Source organism: Meles meles, chromosome 10 (assembly GCF_922984935.1).
Source record: "Meles meles chromosome 10, mMelMel3.1 paternal haplotype, whole genome shotgun sequence".
NCBI lineage: Eukaryota > Metazoa > Chordata > Mammalia > Carnivora > Mustelidae > Meles > Meles meles.
In genome coordinates this window covers 717,416-734,863 of record NC_060075.1, presented here as the reverse complement: position 1 = coordinate 734,863, position 17,448 = coordinate 717,416, and the positions used below count along the sequence as shown (strand labels likewise).

At 55.5% G+C, this 17,448-nt stretch overlaps 2 protein-coding genes across 8 annotated transcripts in view; both read right to left on the bottom strand.

Annotated features, from left to right (window-relative positions):
* Positions 1-264, bottom strand: part of NCAPG2 (non-SMC condensin II complex subunit G2) — a 63,078-nt gene extending 62,814 nt beyond the window's left edge. For all 3 annotated transcript variants that reach the window (XM_046021203.1, XM_046021206.1, XM_046021205.1), the window contains exon 1: positions 195-264. The gene's annotated coding sequence lies outside the window, so the exon portion shown is untranslated. The remainder of the gene's footprint in view (positions 1-194) is intronic.
* A 12,990-nt stretch (positions 265-13,254) lies between these two features.
* Positions 13,255-17,448, bottom strand: part of ESYT2 (extended synaptotagmin 2) — a 75,923-nt gene continuing 71,729 nt past the window's right edge. For all 5 annotated transcript variants that reach the window (XM_046020288.1, XM_046020289.1, XM_046020291.1 and 2 more), the window contains 3 exons: positions 16,679-16,784; positions 15,968-16,017; positions 13,255-15,872 (listed from right to left, as the gene is read on the bottom strand). In XM_046020288.1, coding sequence (XP_045876244.1) covers positions 15,827-15,872; positions 15,968-16,017; positions 16,679-16,784 — 202 coding nt within the window. In that variant the 3' untranslated portion in view covers positions 13,255-15,826. The remainder of the gene's footprint in view (positions 15,873-15,967; positions 16,018-16,678; positions 16,785-17,448) is intronic.

The following is a 17,448-nucleotide window of genomic DNA, read 5'->3' as shown; positions in this document are numbered from 1 at the left end:
TGGAGCGTCCCCTCGGGGGCCGGGGCCGCGGTCCCCCCGGACTCAGCCGCGGGCGTCGGCGCGCTCAGGCCCGGGGCCGCCTCCGGGCCGCCGGCGTCGCTGCGGGACTGCGGGCCCCACCCGCCCGACCCCCGCCGCGTCCCGTCCGTCGTCCCCGCCCGGAGCCGCGCGCCGACCCGCTCCGCGGCGCTCACCTCGTCCCGCAAGCCCGCCGCTTCCCGCGCTCGGACCAGATTCAAACCCGCCCGCGCGCGCGACGCGCCGCGCTCGCCGCCCGGGCGTCATCACGCGCCGCTCTCGCGAGAGCCGAGCGCGCCGGGGCGGGGTCCGCCGGAGGACGCGCTCCACGCCCCGCCCCGGCCTGCGCCCCGCCCCGCCAGGCCCCGCCCCGGCCCCGCCCCGCGACCCTCCGGGCCACGCCTCTCCCACGCCCCGCAGAGACGCCGCGGCGTCGTGCGGGGGTTTCGGTTTCGTCGCGGGGGCGACGCCGGCGTGACTGTGGGGACGGACAGTGGAAGCCGCGGCAGGCCTCGGGTGCGACCCGGCTGGGGGCGGCGGGGCTCGTCGTGGGCGTCGGCGGGCGGGGCCGGACGGACCGGCGCGCGGAGGACCCGCCTGTGCTCGGGTCGGCGCGGGCGGGGCGGGAGGAGGCGCGCGGCGGGCGGTGCCTGCGGCGGGCGGTGCCGGGGTCCACGCCCTGCTTGCCCGGAGCCCGCGGTCCGCGTCCGCCGCCCCCCGGCCCCGCCGCGCACTGTCCGGCCGCTGCGGTGCGCCCTTCCGTGTGCGCGGGAAGCCCCAGGTGGAGCCCGAGTCGGACAAGACGTTTTTCACTTTATTTACTTGACCGGGAGGGAGCGCGCAGGCAGGCCGGGCCGCAGCAGGGGGAGCCCGAGCAGCGCCCGGCGCCGGCTCCGCCCCAGGACCCGGGACCCTGACCTGAGCCGAAGGCGGAGGCTGTAACCCGCCGAGCCACCGGGCGCCCCGCAAAGATTTTTCATCCCGGAACCCTTCCTGTCCCCGCTCCTGGGACCTTTACCGAAACCCGTGGCGCCGCGGCTAATTACCGCACGTGGTTGACGCTTTCAGTGAAGGCCCTTTCCTCGATGCCATTTTTTAATAAAAACGAAAGTTTGGGGGAGCTCGATGGCTTGGTCGGGGAAGCGTTGGCCTTTGCTCAGGCCGTGATCTGAGCGCTGGGACCTGCTCTCCCTCCCCTCCCTTCCTCTGCTCTTCCTGTCTGTCAAATAAATACGTATTTTTTTAAGTGAAAAAATAGCAAAAGCTTTTATCTCTGGATTTACATGTGCTTTCCCCACGCCTTGGGGTGCTGCAGGTTCTACTTCTGGATACATGGCAAGCGTCTTCCGGACAATGCAAACGCTAAGTCGGGCCTCGCTGCCAAACCAGTCCTCCGGATCAGGATGAGGGGCCGGTGTGTAGTGCACAGCTCTCCTGAGGTCTGGGCCCGCGGCCCCTCCGAACAGAAGCCCTGTCCGGGCTCCTCCTGCCCCGCTGCAGGAGTCAGGCCCTGGAAAGGCTGTGGCCCACGAGTCCCGCAGGAACCAGCGCAGCAGGCTGTGGGCCCATCTCATCACTCGCTGGCTTTCTTCATGCGGGGGATGGGGAGCCCCAGAAACCCGCATCCCCGTCTGTCTCCGCAGCGCGCCTGTGCCCTGTTCACACGGGCAGCATACGCCGCTGGTCTCTGTACACTTGACCGCACCAGGCTCTGCCGCACCCCTCATTCTTCCCTTCTCCCAGGGCCCCTGCTTTCTGGAAACCCTCCCACCGTGCTCAGGAAGCCTCAGGTCGCGGCGGCCACCCCTGCCGTCCACACAATGGGCCTCCCTGGAGAGGACACAGCCCCTGCAGCCACAGGTCCTCGTGCGTGAACGTCCAGAGTGGACTCTGCTCTCCTGACGGCTCCCAAGCCAGCTGGAAGTCGCTTGGAGGCAGAGCGTGGCTGCCGTCCTGACCCAGTGCTGTCTGGCGGAAACCCCACGTGAGCCACACCGGCCTCTAGTTTCCACACTAGGAAGAATAAACATAGTGAAGGGAATTTTAATCATGTGCTTTTTTAAATCCAATAAATAAAAAATATTACCATTGCAGCAAGCAATATAAAATTATAGCCTATGGGGGTCAGGGTACAGATGTGTTGGGAAGTAGTGGCTACAAGAGGCAGGCCAAGGGGGCCCCATGACAGCTTGGGAAAGTTCCATGGACCCACCTCCCCGTGTCACCCTGAGGCGCCAACTCCTCTGCCCGCTGCTCCTGCTGCATGACCCCACCCCACTTGGCCTCCGTCGCTCTGGACTCCTTCCTGAGTGCTGTGACCCCATCCCGGGCCCTCTCCCCGCTCTGGGCACATGCCGCGGCTACCTGCCCACACTTCCAGAGCTGAACCCCAGGTGCCCCTCCCGTCCTCCAAACGCTTATCCTGTCCTTACTCTGTCCCTGTTACCGTTCTGTGCCTCCTGATAAAACAGGGTGGGTTCTGGACCCACACTCTCAGGGCACTGGGCTCTGCCACTCGCCAGCCAGCTGTATGACATGGGACAGGCCAGGCAGTGACTGCATCTCAGCTTCCTCATCCCAGCCCCGAGGGCAGGAACTCTCCCAGCCAGTGAAGCCAGCCCCTCCAGGCGCGAACAAGGCTTCCCTCAAGAATGACCCAGGCCTCCTCGAAACCCGGTATAAGTGCAGTGTGTCTTCAACCCTGCCCTGTGACGCAGCCTCCGAGCACATCCCGTCTCAGCCCTACCTGTGCCTCCGTGTCAGCACTGTGTCCTACCCAGCCCCACAGCCTCCCTCTAAGTCTGGCACGTTTCCCTCCCTCCCTCCCTTCCTTATCCAAAAAGTAAGCTCGATGCCCAGCGTGGGGATTGAACTCACAATCCCAAGACTAGGCGTCTCACACTCTGCTGGACCCAGCCAGACTCCCCCACAACATGTTAGATGCTTGAAGAAAATGTTTTCTGAAGAAATAATGAGGTTTGAGGTGATCTCTCTTCTTAGAACCTTACCATGGGGTAATGAGAAAAGGTTGATAGAATTAAAAGTGGACCCCATGGCAGCTGGTATTAACTAAGGCAGAGGGGTTCGGGACAGCTAAAACAAGAGACGCTAAAATAGTGTCTTTGAAAAAGGACCAACTGTTAAACTTGGGTTATTTATTTATTTATTTATTATTTTTTAAGATTTTATTTCTTAGAGATCACAAGCAGGCAGAGAGGCAGGCAGAGGGAGAGCCTGATGCGGGGCTCAATCCCAGGAGGCCGGGATCATGACCTGAGCTGCAGGCAGAGGCTTTAACCCACTGAGCCACTCATGCGCCCCAAAACTCGGGTTTTTTAAAAAATGTATTTTGTGTTGGGCAAATAACACGAATCGCGTTGCTTAAATTCAAAGGAAAACACTGTTCCCAGTTTCCTGACGGTCCTTCCAGACGCCACCCAGCGTCTGAGTCACCAGTTCCGAGAAAGCGGGAGGGGTCGTGACTAATGAAGAGGCTGCTGCAGAAACTTTCCTTCCTTTTTGTGGTTTTTATTGTAGCATCTCTAAAAGTAAAAGTGGAACTTGGGAAATGTGGATGTGGATGTATTCGAACAATTAAAGGAAAAGCAGAAGTTAATTGGAAGCTCAAGGCCCACCCTTGCCCTCTACCCTCTGGGAACCTGCCCACAGGCCACGCAGGCCACCTGCCGCGCCCAGACTGAGTGAGGCCTTGGGAAGCACAGGGGGTGGAGAGGGGAGCCGGTGCACTGTGCTTTGTCTGCTCACCTCAGCTGCTGTGTGCACCTGCTGGAATCTCCTGGGCGCACATACGGAAAAAAGTAGGAACCCCTACCTCACACCATTCAGAAAAATTAACTCAAAGTGAATCAGAGACCATCATTAAATCTAAAACCACAAAATGTCTATAAATGTCTTCTCTCTTCCTTCTCCTTTTCAGTGATGTCCCTGGAAGAGTTTGCTCCTCCAGAGAACCTGACCATCATCAAACTTTGCTTAGCTTTTGGAGCTCTCTCCTTGCCTTAGGATGAATAACAGGGTGCCCAGCCCAGTCCAGCTCCGCAGCCTTGGTTGCGCCCCTTCTGACTCGTCCCGAGCTCCCTCCCTCCGTGCCTTCACTCCACCTACCTGAACCCTCTCCTCCTGCCTCAACACATCTGCCTCCCCCACCCGCAGTGGAAGTCCTGTCCAGGTGCTGGATCCCCAGACGCAGAGCTCCTGCCCACCCTCACCCCCAAAAGAGCACCTGGATCCCTTCAAGCACTTTGATTAGATTCCTGATGATTGATGAGTCTGTGGTCCTGTTTGACTGTTGGGCATCTCCTCCCGGGGCTGGTGCCCACACAGAGTCCCCCAGAGCATGCAGCACACAGAAGGTGCTCACTGAATGCATCAAGAATGAGTGTCCCCTGGGCTTGGCTATGATCCTAGTGAGCGTCCCTGTGGGGCTGAAGGAGGAAGCGGACAGGCAGGGCGCGCGGTTCGCAGGAGGAAAGATGTGCCGTGAGCACCCTTCTGAGCGTCCCTGGGTTGCCACGCACACTTGTCTGATCTCCCAAACGTCTATTAAACATGCGTGCCCTGGCCCCTCGGTCAGGAGTCGGTGCCTTTCCAGACGTGCGGCTTACGCAGAAGTGAGACTTGCCTTTCCTCACCTTTCCGGGAGCACGAATTTTCAGAGCACTTATATGAGGCTCAGAGATTAGTCTGGTTTCATCCAAACAAATGCTGCTTGTTAAATCACTTGATGTCATTTATTCTGTCCTAGATTCTTTTGGAAAATTTCCTGTAAGTCCGTTTGTGAGCTAGAAAAGAAACTGTAATCTTACTGGCTGTTCCTGAATAATTAAATTCAAAGGATGGTCCGAAGATTCCTGTGATAGTAGGACGGTTTAGTAAAATACTAACGGAAGGAAAGGGTCGTCAGCACGTTTCATCTTAATAGGAATGATTTATTTCTTTGAAAGATTTATTTGTCCATTATTTCAGAGAGTGTGCGCGCTCGTGGGGGGAGGGGCAGACTCTGCCCCTCCCCCACCCAAACGTAGAGCCTGACCAGGGCTTGATCCCAGGACCCTGAGGTCATGACCTGAGCTGAAGCCAAGCCTCAGATGCGGAAGTGACAGAGCCACGCAGGTGCCCCTTAAGAAAAACGATTTAAGTGCAATTACTCTGCTGTACGAGACGTAGCCGCGCGGGTAGGAGCGCCCTGCGTGACTTCGTCGTCCTGCGTCGGCATCTGTGAGCGCGCGGGATGCGGGACTTGCCTGTGCCCTCGCCGCGCTGGCCTCGTGACCGGGCCCGGTTCAAGGGCTGGAGCTCTTCTCACGGCGGGAGAAGTAGAGCTCGGACGGCAGGTCCCACCGCCCGCAAATGTGTAAGAGGAATGAGGCGGTGGGACGTCAAACCTGTAACGCCTCTTTGAAGTGTGTGGCAGTGACCGCAGGGCCGCCTGGTGGGCCGAGGCCCCGGAGGGGGACAAGGCATCAGCCCACCTGCTGTCTCACATGCAGACACACACGGGAAGGCCACTTGACGTTACGTTGTGTAGGGAACGCACGGTTCCACTCACTTCCTCTGCTCCGGATGCTGTAAAAGCTGAGACTGAACGGAAAAAACCAAAAATGCGGGCTGTGCTCCCCGGTCCAGGAACACAGAGTGCAGGTCCTGAGGTCAGTGGTTTGCCGGCAGCGGACGGGCAGGTGACTTGAGTCCTGAATGCAGAAGGGCTGCCCGGGCGCCGTCCCGAACAGAAACCAGGTCCGCGCTCACTGCTTGCCACCAAGGGTCAGAGGGACGGTGTGCCCAGGAAAAGAAGCTGAAAACTCGTGAACCCAGTGCCCATGGCCCAGTTCATAGGGAGCCACAGGCCAAGACATAAGCTTAGGACCGGCAAGCGCGTGAAGTCCTTTCTCACCTGGGTGTAGGAGCTGTTGTCTCAAAAACTCCAGTATCACCGAGGAATGGGGTCTCAGGTGTCCTTTAAGACCTGTTCTTGGCACCTCAGTGGCTCAGTTGCTTAACCGTCCAACTCTTCATCTCAGCTTGGGTCTTGATCTCAGGGTTGTGAGTTCAGGCTCCATGCTGGGCTCCACGCTGGGCATGGGGCCTGCTTTAGGAAAGACCTGCTCTGGAGGATGGAGAAGCAGGTGCTCAGAGGACAGAGACTGGGGAGGAAGTAGGATGAGCTCAATTTCCCCCACAAGAAACAATATTCTGTAGACCATCTTCTCTGACCTCAGGCCTTTAAGTCAGTGACCAACATAGAAAATGTAGGGAAAACAGTCTTTGACACTGAAAAATGTTCTGAGTAACCCATGGAGTAAAGAGTAAGGCCCAGGGGGAGTTTGGACATACTTAGATCTGACCGGCAGTAAAAGCACTTACCCAAACCTGCAGAGTGCAGCATGAAATGTGTAGCCATGAATGAAGTTAATTTCTTTTAAAGATTTTATTTACTTATTTGAGAGGGAGACCAAGAGAGGAGATGCAGAGAGTGAGAGTGAGAGAGAGAGTGGGGGAGAGAGCCCAAGCCAGGGGAAGAGGCAGAGGGAGAGGAAGAAGCAGGCTCTCCACTGAGCAAGAAGCCCAATGTGGGGCTCCATCCCAGGACCCTGGGGTTATGACTAAGCTATAGGCAGACCCTTAACCAACTGAGACACCCTGGTGCCCCAATAATTTTAGTTTTTTAAAAGAAATATTGGGGGCACCTGGGTGGCTCAGTGGGTTAAGCCTCTGCCTTCGGCTCAGGTCATGATCTCAGGGTCCTGGGATGGAGTCCCACATCAGGCACCCCGCTCTGTGGTGCTTCCCTCTCTCCCACTCCCTCTGCTTGTGCTCCCTCTCTCGCTGTGTCTCTCTCTGTCAAGTAGAGATAAATAAAGTAGAAATAAATAAAATCTTTTTAAAAATCTTAAAAACTAAACTAAAATAAAAAGGCAAAGTTTTTACAAAATCAATGAAATAAGCTTCTACGAGGATTCCATAATCAAGAAAAAAAATACAGGATAAAAATAAAGCCTCTGCCTTCGGCTCAGGTCATGATATCAGGTCCTGGGATCAAGCCCCGCATCGGGCTCTCTGCTCAGCGCACAGCCTGCTTCCTCCTCTCTCTGCCTGCCTGTCTACTTGTGATTTCTCCCAGTCAAATAAATAAACAAAATCTTAAAAAAAAGGAAAGAAATATTTTCCAATAAATTTGAAAGGATAAAATGTATAATCTTCAAAATTGATGAGAAATTGAAGACACATAAATTAATACAAAACTTTAATAACACAAATGGGTAATTGAGATCTCCCTATTCAAAAGATAATGGCTCAGAAAACTTTATAGGCAAGTTCCACCAGATTCTCAAGAAACAGATGATCGCCATCTTATACAAATTGTTTCAGAGAATGAAAGAGGAAAAACACTCCCCTCCTAGGACCGTATTCCCAAATAAACCACATGCACGTCATCCTTGCCTCAGTCTCTGCTCTCAGTGGAACCTGAGCTCACACTCACCTTGAGAAGATGATCCTGGAAGAGCTGAACGTACGCACACACGCATACCCACACCCGTGTGCACACACACGCACACACGCCACGCCCATGCATGCACAACGCACAGCTGCGTCACACGCTCTGCATATGCACACACTCGTGTACCCGCGTGCACACACGCACACACACATACACACTTGGTCCCTGGAGACAGATGCTGTCCCCCCCCCCCCGCACACTACCTTGTACATAGCACGTGTGTGGTTTGAACGTCACTGAACGGACAGCACTCCCGGCTTTGGCTTTCAGTTTGTATTCTGAGAAAGTCAACAAGATGCTTCATAGGTTTGCATTTTCAAAGAAGAGGAACACGTGAGTGTGTCACAGACATTCCCCAAAGCCTCGTTGTACACTTGACCAGGAAGAATGGACAGACATCCTAGCTGTTCTGCCTGAAAGCTGCTTTGCCAGGCCCAGACCCTCGTGCTCAGGGTGTAGAACCAAAGCAAAATGGGGCCACTCTCGTCAGGGACGAAATGGAGATGGTCAACACACCCACAGAAAGGAAACTTCCCCTTACAGGACTTTGCAGCTCTTCCCGGAAATCGGCAGAAGGCACCAGCCGGTTCTCACGGTGTCTGGGCTTCCTCGCCCCCTGACTCGGCTTCCCCGATACAAGTAGGAACGAGGACCACCAGGCTACGGGGCTGCTGAAAGAGCCGTCTCTTGTGTGCGTCACCTGGTGAAAACCCCGAAGTCTGAGCAGTGCCCAACCCACGGCTCCTGCAGCCGCGGGGGCTCCGGCCTGCAGCGGGGAAGCCCGGCAGGAGCGCTTCTTCCTGCTTGTTCTCTCAGTGCGCGGAGCTGGGTTTGGACGCCAGCATTCACACGCGGGAGACGCGCGATGGAGGCTTCACCATGCTCGGCGGGAAGGTGCTGGGAGAACTGGGAGCTCGGGCGCTCGGCTGCGGGAGGAGGCGGCTTGCGAAACCACGGCAAGTAATAGGGACTCTTGGCCAAGACAGAGACGTGACTGGATATTAAATATTAGTAAGAAAGGGAAAAGAGGGGCGCCTGGGTGACTCAGTGGGTTAACCCACTGCCTTCGGCTCAGGTCATGATCTCAGGGTCCTGGGATGGAGCCCCACATCGGGCTCTCTGCTCAGCGGGGAGCCTGCTTCCTCCTCTCTCTCTGCCTGCCTCTCTGCCTACCTGTGATCTCTGTCAGTCAAATAAATAAAATCTTAAAAAAAAAAGGAAAGGGAAAAGAATTCAACGAGAGAACCAAGTCTCTATCAAGTGGAATGAGGTTACACAAGGGATGGGAGCTGCAGCTTTAGAGCCGTTTTAGTGAGAAAACTGCCGAGAACAGCCTTTCACTACGGAGATGAATCCGACTTCGGCAGGTCGAGGCAGTGAAGACCCAAAATACGAGAGGCTTGACCTTCCCTATTTTATCCGGTCGCCTGCTCTAGGAAAGTGTGTGCTGTGCCGTGACCTCACAAGACGGGAAACTGAGGCCAGCCTGCGGTCTGCCCCCAGCGAGGCGTGGCCTGACCCCGCACGGTGTTGGAGGTGTTGGAGGAGACCGTGGGCTGGGAGGGCCACAGCGTCCTCGGGCTGGTCCAGCATCTTCACACAGTCCTTTCCGGCACAACCCGGCAGGCCCGGGGCGCAGCGCGCTGGCTCTCGAGGGCTCTTGGGTCCTGGAAGCGCCTCCCTCCATGCTACGGGTCTGGACCCTCCGGACACCTCTGTGGCAGGCTGTGGCCCGGCTCCCCACAGACCACGGGTCAGCGCCCGGGGTGTGTGGTTCTCGGGTCCCCGAGACTTCCCCAGACCATCCCTCGCACAGAAGCCCGAGTGGGAGAAGCCAGACCGGCGCGCGCCTGCGGAAGGACCCGGCTCGGCCCAGCTCGGGGTCGCCGAGGCGGGTCAGCGCGCTGGGCTCCGGGCTGGGAGCGGCCCCGGGCGACGCCGGCCCCAGGGTGCACTGTCCGCGCGGGTCACACGCGGCGCGTCGGAACGTTTGGGAACATCCTGGGCGGAACAGCGAGGGTCAGTCCCCGCTTCTGTGCGTTTTACGCCCCAGCGCACACCGGCGGCGGCAAACCAGGGCACCGCGGGGAGAAAGGAGGCCGCGCCTCGCCAGGGCCAGGAGGAGCCCGCTGCGAGCCGCCCTCCCAGAAGGCCTGACGGACGCGGGACCGCGGAGGCCACGGCCCAGGCGAGTGGGGACGGCGTGGGCTCCCGCTCTCGGACGGACGAGACACGCGCCGGGAACAGCAGGCCGGGGCGCAGCGGGGCCTGGAACGCGGGCGGTGTCCGGCCAGGAGCCGCACAGGCTGGGGCAGGCCTGACCTGGGGCCGACGCCGAGGGGGCGCCCCGTCCTGGCTGGAAGGGGAGTAAGGCTCGGGCAGCGTCTCCGGCGGCCTGCACGGTGGCCGTGCTCTCCTGCTCCCTAGACCGCCCCGCACCCGAGTCCTGAGAAGCCGGCGGGAGGCCGGAGGCTCGGAGACGGCCTGTGACTTGCTCTCGGAGCGCGGCCGGCGGACTCAGAGCCACGCTCTTAATCCCCGGGCCACACTCCCTCCCAGACTGCAGCGCCCCAGTTCCGAGATACACGAGATTGCAGAGAAATCGTGAGGAAACGGAAGCACCACGAAGCAGTACGTTCACTCCTTTAGTGTTTCTTGGAGGCAGGTGGGCTTGTGAGGTTTTTTGGTTTTGTTTTTAATCTGGGAATGGCAGTTTCTCCATGGTTTTGTTGCACACAGGACGTTTGGCTGACAGTCTGTCCTCCGGCGTCTGAATCGGTCTCGCTCCGGCTTCGGGGCAGAGGCAGCGGCTGCCTTACCCAGGAGCCTAGGGTGAGACGGTCTCGCTGGCGGCTTTCGGACCGTCCTTGACTTGCACCGGCTCAAGCACGATGTGCCTGGAGCAGACTCCCTGTGTGGTTCCTACCTGGCAGGCGCTGGGCTGTCCCCTGTCCTTTCCGGGCCTGCCCCCGCCTCCCTCCAGGGCTCCGTCGCGTGAGCGTGGCCGTCGCGCTCTGTTCCTGACATGGCACCGACCTGCCTCCAGTTCGTGCTTTCTTCTGGCCGCTCAGATCCGCCGCACGCCTTGGGTCAGTCTTGTACTTCACGCACTACCAACTCCGCAAGTGCTAGTTCATCCTTTCAGCCACTTCTCACCGATGCTGTTCTTCTCACACTCGCCTTGAATCCTTCCTTCTCTGACTGCATCGCAACGGCAGACCCGTGTCTTTGCGCACCTGTGTGCGCCCGGCATCCGGGTCTTCTCAGGGACGCTCCCGCGGCAGGCCCCTCCACAGCTGCTTTGCACGTCCCACGGCTTTTTGTTGAGAACCGGACACTGAAAATAAGAGACGGCAACTGCGAGTCCTGTTTCTGCTTCAGCGACTTTCTCGGGCTCGTTCTCCCAGAGCTGCCTTCTTTGTGCCGTGCTCCCTCCGAAGCCTCGGCCGGCTGCTCCGGCCAGCTAAGGGCTGGACACGTTTCCCCGCACGAGGACGGCCAGTCATCAGCACCCGCCTGCTCCAGCCACGCACGCTCTGCCCTGCGACCCCCGTCCTAAAGCTGAGGAACGCCAGCCTCAACGGGCATCTGGTTTCCCAGACTTCCCTCCGAGTCGTTCAGGTCAGCCTCGTTGGCCCCGGCTGGTCTCACTGCCCAAGCAGCCGCCACGTCGCATCAGGTTCTCCCCGAAGCCAGACGGGTCACACGGCGACGGCTCCCTGATGACCGGGCCTCGGGGGAGCCCTACAACCCAACCGTTCTGCACGCTCTCCTGCTCGCCTGCCGTCCCTGCTATCAGAGTCGCAAGGCGACTGCGTGACTTCCCCGGTGTCTTTTCTTTTTCCTAATCTCTACACCCAACGTCGGGCTCGAACTCACAACCCCCAGATCCGGAGTGGCACACTCTACCAACTAAGCGAGGCAGGTGCCCCATTATATTTTCTAATAGCCAGTAATAGTATATGAGACACAGAGATTTGAACGTTTTTATAACTGGCCCCTTGTTAAACGCTTGTTAGTAAGTTTCAGATTACTTTGTTATTTTAAGATTTTATTTGAGGAGAGAGTGAGGGAGCACCACACAAGCAGGGGGAGGGGCAGAGGGAGAGGGGGAAGCAGGCCTCTGCTGAGCAGAGCCCAATGCGGGACTCGATCCCAGGAGCCCAGGATCATGACCCTAGCTGAAGGCGGACGTTTCACCGACGGAGCCCCCCAGACGCCCCACTTTCTTAGGTTTCACAGGTAGACAATCTCACATCTTGAAACTGACGTCTCCCATACAAAACTTATCACCGTTTTTCTTTTCATATCGTACTGCCCAGGGTTTCCAGAATAACACCAAATAAAGGTAGACTTCCTGGCTCCTTTCCCCCGTTTGCGCTCCATGTTTCTCAGATAATTACACTGTTGGCTTTTCATTGCAACGGCATTCGTTACGTTCATTAGTACCTTTCTCTTTTAGGCTTCACGAAGAACGGTCGATAGGTGTCTTTCTTCCGACGGAAACTTGAGACAGTTTAGGGTCTGCCCAGCTGGAAACGTAACTCAGCCAGCACGTACCCGCTCGCCGCGTGCCGAGCAGCGCGGAGCGGCTGGGAGATCTGAACAGCCGCGTGGTCTCCACCCTTGGGAGCTTCCAGCGCAGCTGGTAGGCGACGGGGAGTGCTGGCCCCGGGGCAGGTGAGGAAGTGCACTCGGTGCAGAAGCGAAGGGCAGTGGCGGTAGCCAGCCCAGTGTCAGCGGAAGAGCAGGTTGGGGCACTGAGGTGGGAAGGAGGGGTGGGGAAGTTTCCGGAACGCATGAGCGGCAGGCAGAAGGAAATTCCCTTGGAAGGGTCTCCCAGCATAATGTGCTCTTGGTTTCTCTTCTAAGAGCATGGACAGCAGGAGAGTTAGAGGTGGTTTTCCAAGACCCCTTCGGCTGATTCAGAGAAGGCAGGGGCGGGAGGCCAAGGCACCAACAGGGAGCTGACAGGCAGCGGCTTGGCCGTGAGACAACAGCCCCGCAGATGTACTCCGGGGTAGAACTAAGGGACCTGTAACTGCACGGGAGTGGGGCGGGGCAGACGGAGGCTGAGGGACCGCCTAGGTCTCCATCTCAAGCTCCTTGGCAGACGGGCACAGACACCGTGAGGCCTCCCAATGCGGACGGCTACCGAGGCGGCAGTGGGTTACCGGGCCTTCAGCCCAGCAGCAGTCTGTGCTGCAGACACAAACTGGGGAACTATGGTGAGTCACTGGTATCCAGCAGAAGGCAGAGTAAATACGAAAACAGGCCCTGGCCCTAAAACCCGTGCCCGTCCACATTCTCGGTCTGTGGTAAAGGTGCCTGATGAGTGGCCAGCAGCACGGAAGGGCCGGGTGTCAGGAGGGGCCTTGGGCACTGGCAGGGCCTGGCCTAGTACTTCCCCACCTGGTCCAGCCAGCCTCTGCGCCATCACTTGTCAAGGGCTCTGAGAAGACCCTCAGAGACTCTTTTTCCTACTTGGTGACTGTGCTTCGTAAGAGCTGTTTTTAAAACCCTAAGTCCAAGGCAGGCAGAGGAGAGTCAAATTAAGATGGAACAAGAGGGGCTAGCATCAGTGATCTCATGTTCTTCTGGGAATGAAAGAATCCAATCACAGAACGTATAAATAATGGACTGTATCTACCTTTCAAAATATTTGATCCCACACTGACAACTTCACTTCAAAAGACAAAAGAAAAACAAACCACAAGTTAGGTAACATAAAAGTTTACTGAATAAATACATGCATTGTCATGTAAAATTAGTTGATCAAAAAGGACATTCTATAATAATTAAAAAACCCCCTCTGTTTCCCACTTGCAGCGGGCAGCGACCGGAGTATAAACACACACACGCTGGTCTGCACGGTTCCCGAAGGGCTGACCTCCTGCTGAAACGTATCAGCGACACGAACTCTCCTAGGGCAGAATGTATTTTGCCGTGAGTATAGCTGTGATCTGAAACCTGAAGACACCACCGCCACACTTCCGTATTTTAAGGCACAGGATAGGCAACCCACATGTACAAACTAACAGAATTCCACTCCATTTAATTTTCCTCCCATTGGTTCGGCTCCATATAGAGAAGTTAACGTTCCCTTTTCCTGGACGAATCGATATTAAGAACCAGTGATGAACATTTTGAGGACTCAAGTGTTCTCCATCACCAGAATCCTGGAGTGCCGAGTCTGGCCTCAATGGTCATTCTCACCCCTCCCCACAGGGACAGAAGAGCTTCTCAGTAAATGCTCACGTTGCCACAGGACGGAATCACATCCAAGCGTTTTACGTCTTCAGAATCGTACCTTTCCTTTCAAGCAGAACGGAACAAAGTCCGCTGCCAGAGGCCTCCGAACCTGCAGAAGGGTCTGTCTCCAGGCTCCCCGGTCTCTGGGTCACAAGGCCCGTATCATGCTGCTAACTGGCTTTCTACCTTCCATTGTATTTACTTTGTCTCATTTGTTAAATAAAGCAATTCCACAAGGTAAATATGTACCAAAGAGGCGAGCACATGATTGCAAAACCCGTGTTTAGGGTGTGGGTAAAAATTATTGGTATGAAGCATTTCAGCGAGCAGTTCTCTTTTTCTAGATTACGGCAGAAGCCCTTCAGCAGAAATCTACTGCCATGGGCAGGCAACCAGATTCAGGGGTAGCCCCTGCCTGCACCATGACTGAAACACCACAGCTGATGTGTGCGCGCGTTTGCGTGTGCATCGAAACGCGCATAAACTCCGTCCTGTACATGGACGTCGACACGGCTGACAGTGAGGGTTCCCTAACTAGGAAACGGTGAGGCTATGCGCTCTCTACAAAGATGTGCAAAGTGTCGTGAACTACAGACCCCATTACGAACAAACCCACGGTTCCCCGCGTCAGTTAAAACCAACGTGAAATCGCCGCAAGGCAGGAGTGCACAGAAGTCACACCAGCGCCCACCACAGGCACTTTGGTCTTTTGGTCACACGAGCAGTCCGTGAGTCCACGAGCTCTCCAGGTCCGGTCACCGAGCTCCACTCCCTCGGTCTCCGAATACACGACTCTCGAATGTTCTCACGGCGAAGGAAGTCCTTTGCATCAGACGCTTCTGAGAGACGCGCTCAGCAAACGACACGGCTGCAGAGCCTCGGGTATATGAACATGCTATGCTAACCCACAAAGAAAACAAATATCCCCAAACAAAAGCCGTATAACAATATCTCAGTACTGAGGTCAGTCATGGCATAAAGTGAGGAGACTCAGGAAATGGTTATTTACAGTCACCAGCCGCGGAGCCGGAGCCCTCGGCCCAGCAGCCCGGGGCCTCGCGCGGGGGGTCTGGCGCAGGGCGTCCGATGGACGGCGTCGCGCCGACGGCGGGATGCATGAGCTGTCGTTTTCAAGACGACTTCCCGCCTCCCAGACCCCCCCCACACACTTCACGGTGACCACGTGAGCCTGTCTTCACAGGCAAACACTGAAAATGTGTGTTCTATTTTAGGAAGTGTAACTGTGTATCTGTGTACTACTTCATGAATAACTTGTATCAAGCAGTTAAAAATAAACTTAAGACAATTCATTTTACGTAAGAAATTTCAAATTAGTGCCCCATGATTTCTGGATCATGGCAACGCTCTTAGTATTCTGTGTTACTCAGTTACATTTCTCCTTGTAAGCACTTCAACGAACTCTCAACAATGCGTCTTTATGAAACTGGTAATATTTTGAATACTTTCATCATTCATGATGGGCAGAAGTATACTAATATTTAAACTTTCAGCCTTTTTAATAAGAAACACCATAAAACTGGTCACTGAGAACTTTACCCTGCGAAGACAAAGTGATTAACTGTCCTAAGAATTTACTACATTTTAGAAGAAAAAAAATATATTTCCTTAATCCATTTTCTTCAGAATTCAAACCAGCATGTAGAGATTATAAAAAATAGTCTATTCACATGGCATAGTATACCTCAGTGTGTACAAAACAAGGCAACAGGAAAGCACATACGTACATCTGGTTCCTGGCAGAGAGAACTGACAAACCCCTTTCCGTGACACGGTAACTCACTGCTACCTCATCACACACTACTGTAACAGGTGAAATACACAGAAAATCGAACATAAAATCTAACGATAATATTGGCCAAATATGCCTAAAATGTCAACATGGTTTACAAAACTATGAAGATTTATATAACTAAATACACTGAAATTATAACCCAGGATTGGTACGTGTGCGGGAGGGTGTGCTCTGAGCACACAGGGTGGGTGGGGACACCGGGCGGGCTCCTCGCGCCGGACGGACTACGTCACCACGTGTGGTCTCGTGCCATCTTCTGTGAGGTCGTACCTAGGGGTGCACAGGGAGAGGAGGACAGACCTGAGGTCAGCTGGGGACAGTCTGTGAAGCAAACACACAGGGCTCGTCTGTGGTGGGATACTCACCACTGGGTCCAACCCCGGGCTAGCTCTTCGGACGCCAGACCGACCAACACCTGTGGGCGGGATAACACTGGTCACGGCGGGTGGAGCAGCCCCTGCGCACGTGCCCCCCACGTCCTCCCAGCCTCCCCACTTCCTCAGCACGGAACCCACTCTCTGCTATCCTCAGTCTTCCCCGGGCAGTGTTCTGGGCGCTGTGACGCCCATGAATGATACGGTGGGTCGCATCCAAGAGCCCCTCCCTGTACCCAGCAGTCTCAAGCTCCGCTCAGACTCAGTGCAGCCGAGTCACAGAAATACGGCGCAGGTGCCACCAACGGCAGCACGGCTGGCAGGGATCACCGCACTGGACCTCTAGCTGGAAACCCCCTTCCCCAAGCCGACCTCTGTGTACTTTTAATAGTGAAGAACATAGACTCTTATGCAAGACTTACATGTGAATTTAGACAGACTAGAATAAAGTCAGAGAAATAAAGCCGCTAATTTGTTAGATGAGTAATGTGTTAACTATAGGAACATGTAAAATAACCTTCCGAATGTGCTCACGTTTTAGACAGCAGGTCCTTCACAGTCTACTATTTTATAAATAAGCATGATTACAAAGGAAGTTCACCCTTTCCCACTTATTTAAGTATGGTCTAAAAAAATGCATTTTGGGTAAGAGTTGAATGTTCATAACATATAGGAACTGAACAAGTTACTTTTCAAGCTTACTTTGCCAAGAAGCCCTTTATCTTTGGACAGGAAGCCGCCGCTGTTCTTCACTGCTACATCCAGTGTTCGCCTCTGCACTTCCGGTAATGAAACGCTGAAATCAAAGCTGACATGGAAAGACGAGACCTTCCTTAAATTTCCCCAATAACTTCACTGTATGTTATTATAACTAAAAAATGTCATTTCTGCTGATGAGACAGTTTCAAATGTTACGTTGATTTTTTATTACACAATTGAACTCTGTTCAGTGTCTGGATCTGGCATTTCCTAAAGACTCAAAAACAATTTTTCCCATTATTTTCCAAACATACGTGGGGACTCTTGCACCGTAAGTATGGGAAAGACCCTACTGCCTGGGGCTCCCTCATGTGCGGGAGGGGTGCTGTGTCTATTTGTAGCAATGTGGGGGGGGCGGGCACACTGGGGATGTTTATAGGACACATCAGGGGTCCAGACAAGCTCATCATCCAGGCCCAAAGACTACAGAGCACGAACCACCACCTCTGCGGGAGCGAACTAAGTGACGTGCAACGGCGTGGACGGGAACAGGTCTGCACTTTTTAATGGCTGGGTCAGGTGCCACAAACTAAAATGCCTCCAGGGCACCCGGTCTTCAAAGCTGGCTGGTGCCTGGCTGTTGTGAGGCAGGGTCTCTGGTAAAGCAGAGGACAGAGAGCCTGAGGCCCTGCAGGGCCGTGGCCGGGATGCAGCTGGCCTTTCCACGGGGCAGGAGCAGCCAGAAACCCAGGCCTGCGGGTGGAGAATGCTTA